Raw genomic sequence first — 10,887 nt, 5'->3', positions numbered from 1 at the left:
AGTTCATGTTCATGCAGCAGACATTGGAGCTAAGCTAATTTGTTATTCATCCATTCAGTAACTAGTAGTAGGCTAATATATTTCTATCATTACTTTATCCAGTAACGAGTAGTGTAAGCACTCTGCTAATATAATACACAACATTACACATTACACAACAGCTATCTATGGAAATGGAGGGGGATGCGCATTCATCAGCCATGCATCAGGTGATGGGGGTGAATTTCCAGAACAATGGTGGGGGATGAGGCCGATGAGCCATTCATAAAATAAACATGGAGCGAGATATCCACGCTTTGGGGCGAGATATCCACGCTTTCGGGGCGAGTTATCCACGGATTTGGGGCGAGTAACTTCACTTTTTGAAATTCCGGGGCGACCGTTCCTTCACTTTTCGCGGGGGCGAGTTGGAAAAGGGGCGACCGTACTTGTTACCCAACCCTGGACTTTCGGGGGCACGAGGTCTCCGCACTTCTCCGGTTACCCTCCTCGGGAATGGTCGGAGGCTCGGAGCAGCGGTTTGGTTTGGGCAGAGGACATTTAGTAAGTGCATTATACCGTTTATAATACTGATAGTGATGAACAGCTTGATTAAACGCTGGCGCATGAGCTCATTTGCGTTGCGTTAGGGGACTATTTGACATCGCCAGTCAATATGATAATTTCGTTTATATGATATCTCAAACGTAGGCTATAGCCCTGAAAAATGACGACTATGTCAACTTCACCCTGTTTGTGCACTTTCTCCATTTACAACGTTAACGTCAACATAAACGAGCCACGTTACAATTCTACTCGCGTATCTTCCGTTTTGTTCGATAGGATTAGGTTTTTATTGAACAAATACGGAAATTACTGGTGCGGTGCTTATACCACCCGAGCAGTCTAGCCGCAATTTGCAACTCTAGATTTTTTTATAATGGGATGAATCTAGAGTTGCAATACCCTCCATTGACTCCCCACTCATCATTTTGCGTTTGCGATCTGCTTGTCTTAAACGATGTTAAACTCACCAACATTGCAGCTGTAGTCCAAGCTTGAATTATTCTCTTTCAATCTGCAAAGCTTGTTTTTCATGAAAATCCCCCGTAGACATGTTATGATCTACTTTCTGTCAAGAAGAAGAAATGTTGGAGTTTGGAAGCACTCGTTTGTTTTAAGGGGTCGCGCTGCTGCCTCCTGCATTATGTGCAAATGCGAAACAGATGCATGCAGGGACGTTCAGTGACTTACGACGAGCGCTTCCAAACTCCAGCACTTAGAAAAAGAATCACTTGCACAGAATTTCTTGACAGAAAGTAGCTCATAACATGTCTACGGGGGATTTTCATGAAAAACAAGCTTTGCAGAATGAAAGAGAATAATTCAAGCTTGGACTGCAGCTGCAATGTTGGTGAGTTTAACGTCGTTTAAGACAAGCAGATCGCAAACGCAAAATGATGAGTGGGGAGTCAATGAAGGGTATTGCAACTCTAGATTCATCCTAGCCCAAGAGAGTCTAAATGTTTGGGCTAGATTCATCCCATTATAAAAAAAATCTAGAGTTGCAAATTGCGGCTACCGAGCAGTCCATGGGTTGAGATTGAGAACTGTATATTTGACATCTGAACTGAACGCTTATGTGGACGTTGTAAATAGAGGAAGTGCGTAAAACAGGTTGAAGTTGACGCTCGCCATCTGACCCATGGTCATGGCTATCTCCAATACAAACTTTAGTCATAAGTTTCATTATTTCACAACATAACATTTCTGGTGCGAACAAGCACAGTAAGTACACACATGGTGCAGGGGGCAGGCCCTTGGTTAACCAATGTCACACAGCCAGCAATCATTAGTTCATACATATTTTTCACGTGGAACCTAACGGTGAGGAATTATCCAGATGAAAGTTAAAGTGCATTGAGACTATAAATATACAGACTATATAGGCTACACAGGTGTAGGAAGGATAGTACAAAAATAGAACATATTTGGTTTAAGAGACAACTATCAAGTTCATATTTAAGTAAAGTGTCAAGTACAAAAATAGAACAACATTTTTGGTTAAGAGAAAGCTGTCAAGTTCATATTTAAGTAAGGTGTCGGATACAAAAATAGAACAACATTTTTGGATTAAGAGACAACTGTCAAGTTCATATTTGAAGTACATACATTAAGATATATATATATATATATATATAAGATTAAAACCAAAATTGAGGCAGAAGACCAAACCTAGTTTGGGGATAGACTGCTTTGGGGGCCAAAAAAGCCAAGGACATACAGCACAAATAATAATAGGGCCCCAGTAGGGGGCGGGCGGCAAGGGCAGCACAGCAGCAGTAGTGTAGAGCAGAAGCAGCCTGAGTAGTGGTCTGGTGGTGGCACTTGAGGGATTCTGAGGGGAAATTAGAGGAAGCAGACAATTTCAGTTCCTCGTTTAGGCCCATGGGTTCCAGTGTGTATCCAATGGGCCTCTCTGCATAGCACTTTCTTAATAATGTCTCCACTTCTTGAAGAGGTAGAGATCTTTAATCTTATATATCTTAATGTATGTACTTCAAATATGAACTTGACAGCTTTCTCTTAACCAAAAATGTTGTTCTATTTTTGTACTTGACACTTTACTTAAATATGAACTTGATAGTTGTCTCTTAAACCAAATATGTTCTATTTTTGTACTATCCTTCCTACACCTGTGTATTTATAGTCTGTATATTTATAGTCTCAATGCACTTTAACTTTCATCTGGATAATTCCTCACTGTTAGGTTCCATGTGAAAAATATGTATGAACTAATGATTGCTGGCTGTGTGACATTGGTTAACCAAGGGCCTGCCCCCTGCACCATGTGTGTACTTAAGCCTTACTGTGTTGCCCCATCGGGCTATGACCTGACGAAGATGTAATTGACACATCGAAACGTTGTCACTTTTTACCTGCACCCTGATATAATAAAATAAGGGCCTAAATCGTCTGAGCTGCTCCAGTGCCTTCTTGTTCGCATATATATGTCCTGCTCCTGAGATGCACCAGACTGGCCTGCTATAGGCTAGAGGCGCGGCAGGAACTCCCTTCTACAATAACATTGCTGGTATCAGACGACGACAGCATGCATGGCTATAACGTTATGTGCGAGTGTGCGTAGGGCTATAGTCTACATACAAAGTGTGTTAACAAAGATATTGTCTCGGTGTCCACTGTCCACTGTCTATGTTAGCGAAACAACAAAAGTTGACTGCTATAGAATGTGGCTAACTGCGTCATCATTGTATAAATGCAGACATTAAAGCACAACTGCACATACAGTGCTATCTGATTAGCTGGCGCTACATTAACTTGGATTAACTATAAAGTGGATATAGGCCTATTTTATTATATCCAGTATAAGTTGTGATCATGTTTTCCCAAAACACGGGCCTATAAACAAGTGTAGGCTACTGCCTACAAGGGAAGTTTTTGCAGGAGAACTTGGCTGCGTTCGAATTCATTCCCTATGCCCCATATAGTGCATTACTTTGGGGTTCCGCCATTTTGTTATTGTGTCCGAATGTGTAGTGAGCATTTTTGCACCCTAATGTACTGACTGAACTATCCCACAATGCACCGGGAATTGTAGGGACCATCCGATGGTCACCAATCACCATAGATATGTATGAGCGTCGCAGTCCCGCCTCCTACCCGGGACCAGGAAATGAAATCCAATGCATTATTCTCATAGACATTTCGTAAAGTATTTATTTAAAGACGGTTACGCCGCGGACAAATCAAACTCGAGTCGTGACAACTCATGACAACACAAACAATATTTTGGACCAAACAAATAATTAGAAAGAAGAAAAAAACGGGAGGTTACAACACTTTTTTTGTTGTTTTTCTTCTTTCTAATTATTTGTTTGGTCCAAAATATTGTTTGTGTTGTCATGAGTTGTCACGACTCGAGTTGGCTTTGTCCGCGGCGTAACCGTCTTTAAATAAATACTTTACGAAATGTCTATGAGAATAATGCATTGGATTTCATTTCCTGGTCCCGGGTAGGAGGCGGGACTGCGACGCTCTATACACTACAAAAACACAGCGACGCAAATCTACCCCATAATGCATTGCGCAAGCTCGCTCTTGAGCGCACATGCACGCATTTGCGCACGTGCGCTGCTTCTGCATGCATGCGCTCCAACTCAGAAGAGGCAGAAGTTGAACCAGCGAAAGAAATCAACACAAATGTACTTTTCAAACGTTTCCCCTCTCTTTTCTTCCCTGGTGGATCTCGAAGCTACAGATCTCGAGACAAATGATCTGTGCATTTATTATTAAGATCAGGCCTATGCAACATATGAATGCATAGGTTGTTATGCGATTTTATCTCGGATTCTTTTCCCAGATTCAGATTTTAATCAAAATGAGCTTTACTCACGCTGATAACTAAAATGACGCTGATCACTGTTACATTTGGTTTTCACTTCCAGTTCAGTGATCGTGATCTTTTTTTTCTCCTTAAAACAAAAGCTCAAAATGAAAAGATCGCGGTGGGGGCAAAAGAATGAATGAATGAATGAATGATGGTGTGTTGACTTTTTTTTTCTTTCTTTTTTTTCCTCCTTTTTGTTTAGATTCGAAGCTATTTACATTGACATCCAGGTCTACCAACACCCATTCTAAAGTGTTTCATCAGTATATGAAGAACAGAGTTGTAGCAGAGATGCAGACCACCTTGTTGAAACCAGTGATCAAGTTACACAAAATAGGTATGTACTGTTTATTTTACTGTAAACATTTAGTCCAATAGGTATGCACTGTTTTATTATGTTACTGTAAACATTTAGTCTAGGGATGGAGCTCGTTATTTTTTATTGATAATGACTACCTTATCAATCCCGCTTATTGATCCAGGTTTTTATCGAGCCCACTATTAAGCGTTTGGAATATTTTGTGGAAAGACGTGGGACGAAATTTATTTTTATTTTTATTATTATTATTATTATTGGCCAGCTGTGAGTGACTGAGTTTGTAGCTGACCACCATTTAAAATTAAATGAAAATGACAAAAGTCAAAAATATTTTGCCTATCATTAAAATAACGTTCATTAATTGGCAAGTGTTAAATGGCTTAATATTTAGAATTGTACTGTAATAATTACTATAACATCTCCATGTCTCTTCAGCTCTTTATCAACAGAAAATTTATATTTATTTAACCAAAAATATCACTTTTCTAACAGACGGAAGTGACCTTTATACTTTTGGAAGATAATATTGAAGAAACTGTTGAGTGCCAGGTATTAATTAATTAAATATTCTGCAGGGGCCAAGGTCTTTTCAGTCAAGTCCTTATTTTAAGGCAAAATATTACCCCCGGTCAAGAACCAGAAGTTAGCAACGACGATGTAGAGTTAGCTGCGATCACTTTATGTATTCACGCGAAACATACATTTTCTAACCGTGAGCAGCGACACTTTAGTTATCGGCCATGAATAAAGCTTGTTTTGATTAGAATTTGAATCAAAAAACATGCAGTAATCCTGGTCTCTAAACTGCCTCCCCCTGGCCAGCCGGGGCGCCTGATGGAGGGGAAAGGAACTGGTTGGAATAACGTGTTCCTTCCACGCGCTGCGTCCAACCAGGGAAACTCCCCCCCTGTCAGGTGTAAAGGAGCAACTTGGACACTTGTAGAGCCCAGGATCACATTTGATAATTGACACAGGGGTGAAAAATGGGTTACAAAATCATGGGATAAAAAAAAAATTGAATCTGGTAATATAATCCGAGATACAAGCATTTGAAAAAGATCACTCTCTCTCTACCCCCTCTCTCTCTCTCTCACTCACTCACTCACTCACTCGTTCTCTCTATGCTACCGTCTATCAGCGTTTCATTGCTAGGAGATAAACTGGAAGTGGTCAGTAAAAAATGTTCCCCCTCGTTGAATTCAAAGATTGCCGAAATCTTAAAACCCTTTTATTTAGATTTGATTCTAGTCGAGCTTTATTTACAGACGATTGACTTACAATGGGTAAGTCAATGTGTTAAGGTTCGTGGGGTTTTACAGTTTAATTAAATTTTAACGTTTGCGTTGGTCAAACTGTGTCACGTGACATCTGCGTTGGATGCACTGTCACCTGATTATTGTTTACCGACGCGAGAAAGGCAGTGTATCAAATAAAATAGAGAAAAAATGGCAGATCTACAAGCTTACAACGCTGTGTGTGTGTGTGTGTGTGTGTGTGTGTGTGTGTGTGAAATTAAATTAAATTAAATGATTACTATATTTACCCAGGGTATCTGGGCTAAGCTCAAGAACTTGTTTCCAGCCAGGCCCTGCTCATAGAACATTTCATGGTAGTGGTTCAATGCCTTGTTCAAGGGCGCTTCAGCGGTGGTAATTTTAACGTGTGTGTGTGTGTGTGTGTGTGGGGGTGGGTGGGTGGGTGGGTTACTCTGTAATTAAATCGGATGTCTTAAGCCTGCTCTTACCAGTCTTGTGTTTTCTGTTTCAGAAACCTGTCCTACTCAGTCCCCAGTTGAAGCAAAACGTTACTGCTGCGAACAATGTGGAAAAAGCTATGCTTCAGTTGGGAGTCTCAAAGTACACTATAGAATTCACACTGGAGAAAAGCCTTATAGTTGTGAGGAGTGTGGGAAAACCTTCACTCAAACTGGTCACCTCCAACACCACAAGGAAATGCACACTGGAGAGAAGCCTTACTGCTGTGACCAATGTGGGAAAAAGTTCACCTTCATGTCTACTCTTAAACAACACAAGATAATTCATACGGGAGAGAAGCCTTACAGTTGTGACCAGTGTGGGAAAAAGTTCACCCACAGTGCTTCTCTCAAATTTCACCAGCGCATCCATACTGGAGAGAAGCCTTTCAGTTGTGAAGTATGTGGGAAGAGTTTTACCCAGAATGTACATTTAAAATCTCATCGGCTTATCCATACTGGAGAGAAGGTTTACAGCTGTGACCAATGTGGGAAAAAGTTCACAAGCAGTGATTATCTCAAATCTCACCAGCGCATCCATACTGGAGAGAAGCCTTTCAGTTGTGAAGTATGTGGGAAGTGTTTTGCTTGGACTGGGTCATTAAATATTCATCGGCGCATCCATACTGGAGAAAAACCTTTCAGTTGTGACATGTGTGGGAAGTGTTTTATGAAGGACGAAAAATTAAAAGTGCATCAGCGCATCCATACTGGAGAGAAGCCATGCAGGTGTGACATATGTGGGAAGTGTTTTAATCAGTCTGGAACATTACTAAAACATTTGCGCATCCATACTGGAGAGAAGCCTTTCAGCTGTGAAATGTGTGGGAAGTGTTTTACTGAGTCTGGATCGTTAAAAAGCCATCAGCGCATCCATACTGGAGAGAGCAGCCTTTCTACTGTGAGCCGTCCGAAACCTTTCAGTTGTGAAATCTGTGGGAAGTGTTTTACTGAGAAAAGGCAGATACAAAATCATCACCGCATCCATACGGGAGAGAAGCCATTCAGTTGTGAAATCTGTGGGAAGTGTTTTACTGAGTCTGGAACATTAAAACGACATCGCCGCATCCATACAGGAGAGAAGCCATTCAGTTGTGAAATCTGTGGGAAGTGTTTTACTGAGTCTGGAACATTAAAAACACATCAGAAGATGCATCAGCGGATCCATACTGGAGAGATAAACCTTTCTACTGTACCTTTCAGTTGTGAAATATGTGGTAAGTGTTTCACTGCGCCTGGGTCAGTAAAAAGACATCGGCGCATCCATACGGGAGAGAAACCTTTCAGTTGTGAAACATGTGGGAAGTGTTTTCATCTGTCTGGTTCATTAAAAAAACATCGGCACATCCATACTGGAGAGAAGCCATTTAGCTGTGAAATATGTGGGAAGTGTTTTATTGACAAAGGAAAATTAAAAAGACATCAGAGCATCCATGGTGGAGAGAACAGCCTTTCTACTGTGAGCCATCCAGGACCATCTCAACTAAAAAGGAGGAAACTGAAGACCACCAGGACCTCAGTAAGTTTCATTCTCTCTCTGTTTCGGTCTTTCTCACTGCTCCAAGCTGCTAATAGTTACACAGTACACTCTGTAGAAGGCCCAGTGTTGATTTGTTTTCTTCCTTGCCTGGCTGGCTAAATGGACTGGCCAAAATATTTTACACCCATGCTAGTTGCATTGTCTATTGCGATTGTAGTAGATTTATATTCTGGGACTACTTAAAATGTAGTGTACACCACCAAATTCACTGTGGGGGTATTTAATCTGGCTGTTAAACAAGGCAATCCAATATGCTGTACACAAAACATCAAGCAAAGAAAATCTTGCATATAACTCAATCAAGACAGCGTCAAAAGGGAATGTCTTTAGTAGGGAATGTCTTTAGAATGTCTTTAGCAACTAAGTGCTGCTTCCCCAAATTTATTTTGGTTTTAGGGACAGAAAGCAGAGTACACAATATTAGTCCCATTCATGTTAACATGTTCTGTCAACTTTGTTCAACTCTCTCACAGGCTCCGTCAAGCAGCTCTGAGTCATCTGATGATTGATATCCAACTAGCAGGTCCTCTGGACACCCTGGAGGATGAACCACCTGTGTGATCTTTTGTACATTTAACACACACCTCATAGTTTGATGTTGAGTTTGGTATAGTTCAACCTATAGTTGAATTGTTATAAATGTTCTTTCATAAAAATCACACATTGGACAGTTTCCACAGTAGGCACTGTGTTGACATTGTAAATGTAATCATTGTAAATATAGTTTATTAATCATAATTGTATATTGTAGCATGGTAATGAATTTGTATAGGCGTATACTATGTTGTAATTTTTTTCCATTAACTTTTACACACCACATTTGTTTGATTAGACAGCGGTCTGATATTTAAAAATAACACACCATCAGAATCAAGCATTCAACCAAGTTGTGTAATAACACTTTTTTGTATGGAGCTTCATGATAGCCAAACAGCAGCACAGAAACTTTTCGAAGATACCCAAGCCCTTTGACGAACCCAACGAAAACCCAATTTGGTTCCTCCACCAAGTCATGATTATTCTGTCAGCAGTATGCAGGTCCTGCCTATCCTCTGTTGGAGTAGTTAAGTAATTTTCAGTGTCTGGGATAGTTAAGTGGTCATTTATCAGTAGCTACAAGTTTCCATCTTTGGTATCTGTATGGTCTGCCTGTATGTTAACATAATGCAGTATGCTGCATGGTTATTTTTGCACCAAACATCTCTGCTTAACCTGAGGCACCACATACTTTTAAAAAGTAGACATTATGCAACATATACTATAGTTACTACATATACTACAGATGACAAATATACTGAATACATGTAGGCCTACTACAGAAATGAATATATAGGCTACTACAGTCTACAGGTATGACCAGGCTGAATGTGCAATTCCTAAAAGACAAGATATTTTGATCTGTATATGTGTGCCATTGAATTCTGCTTCTTACTGTACTTATTTTAGAACTCTTATAACCATATTGAATTGCTGTAATGTTTGCAATTTGTTAATAAAGTATCCCATTTTAACACTGCTGCTGAAGATATACCTCTCTTAAGATGTTTATCATACCTGCTGACTGCTGTGCTACCTGTATATTATTTCTATATCTGGACATGTTCAATAAACATTGACACCCGGGCCTAATGACACTACAGCCATCCTGTGTGACGAACAGTGTTGCAGCAGTGATGGGGTCCCCAGAAAAATAAATTACAATTTAACCACTTTATCTCTATTTTATACTTGGGCTATTCAAAAAGATCTGCAAGTTCAAAGTGTTGCAATGTGTTGTGTGGCCTGCTACCTTTGGAAAATTATACATTGAGAACGGGTTCACATATCTTATTATGAGCAGTGCATATACCAAACTGGGGGTCCACAAATTATTTTGGGGGGTCCCAAGTTTATTAGCTTAATGTGCAACATTGTTATCTCTCATCAGTAAACAAACCAACATAGAAAGGAAGTGTAATATGAAGGTCTGATGACTGAAAGTGTACTGTCTTGAAAGAAGAAGAGAAAAATATTTTGCACAGATTTTCATTTGAGTGTGCGGACTGCGCACACTCCTTTTTTCATATGGTTGGCTGGACATTTCTAAAATTACAATTTAAAGACTTTTTAATACCAAATTGACTAAAGTTGTCAATTTTTACGCAAGGAGGCAAACAGTGAAAAAAGCTGATCTACAAGCACAATAGAAAAGTCAACCCAGAATGTGTCCTTTTTAGTAGTTTATGTAAGTATGTTTAGTGCAATTTCCCCCTACACATTAACCATTGAACAATATGTATACTGTATGCATTCAAGGTAAGCCAATGTGAAGATATTTAGAGCCTGCCCTACAGGTTTAAAGGTTAGTAGTCAACATGCAGCACAATACAGGACCAACACTGCCCCCCAGCGGTTTGTATGATATATTGCATTAAAACATTTCCAACCAAAGCTTTCCACAAGGTGCAAAGCCTGTTTTTAAGTGGTGCAAGTGCAACCACTTCATTAAGTAGCTTTGTGTGTGCCTGCCTGGCTACCTGTGAGCACGAACATAGCATTTGGTTGGTTTTCAAAACCAAGTGTTACTGTTGTGCAGCCTAACACACACATGTATATTAACTGTATGATGATTTCAGGTGTATCAGTACAGTGTACAGTACAGTACAGTAGAGGGACCCCCTGGGGACCCCCACATGGTAACTCTGTCATTTCTCACCCGTTTCGGACGTGGGGCGGCTCGCCGGAACCGGGCCGGCACCCTGGCCGCGTTCCTGTGGGTCTGGAAGTTCCGGGGACCCCCACACAGAGTTGCACCACTTACTTCACACGGGTGTGATTATTTATTCCAAATTGACCAGAGTGATCCAGACAAGGCTACACAATTAAGTGGTTTTCAGGTTGTGGTTTCC

General features: G+C 40.4%; 1 protein-coding gene across 1 annotated transcript; it reads left to right on the top strand.

The window, feature by feature from the left end:
* Window positions 1-418: 418 nt before the first annotated feature.
* On the top strand, window positions 419-9,500 carry LOC306943188 (uncharacterized protein). The gene is made up of 4 exons (XM_079529394.1): window positions 419-543; window positions 4,590-4,724; window positions 6,474-7,978; window positions 8,473-9,500. The coding sequence occupies exons 2-4, from the start codon at window positions 4,655-4,657 to the stop codon at window positions 8,506-8,508; spliced, it is 1,611 nt and encodes a 536-aa protein (XP_079385520.1). The 5' UTR covers window positions 419-543; window positions 4,590-4,654; the 3' UTR covers window positions 8,509-9,500.
* The last annotated feature ends 1,387 nt before the right edge of the window (window positions 9,501-10,887 follow it).

This window comes from Electrona antarctica (genome assembly GCF_951216825.1).
Source record: "Electrona antarctica genome assembly, chromosome: 19".
NCBI lineage: Eukaryota > Metazoa > Chordata > Actinopteri > Myctophiformes > Myctophidae > Electrona > Electrona antarctica.
The sequence above is the reverse complement of the archived record's forward strand: the minus strand, read 5'-3'. Positions and strand labels throughout refer to the sequence as shown.

What these genes read in the sequence shown, in the direction of transcription:
- LOC306943188 (XM_079529394.1), top strand. Translation starts at nt 4,655, where the DNA reads ATGAAGAACAGAGTTGTAGCAGAGATGCAGACCACCTTGTTGAAACCA. An exon ending in GATCAAGTTACACAAAATAG is followed by an intron (nt 4,725 to 6,473) that starts GTATGTACTGTT and finishes TTTCTGTTTCAG; the next exon opens with AAACCTGTCCTACTCAGTCC. An exon ending in TGAAGACCACCAGGACCTCA is followed by an intron (nt 7,979 to 8,472) that starts GTAAGTTTCATT and finishes ACTCTCTCACAG; the next exon opens with GCTCCGTCAAGCAGCTCTGA.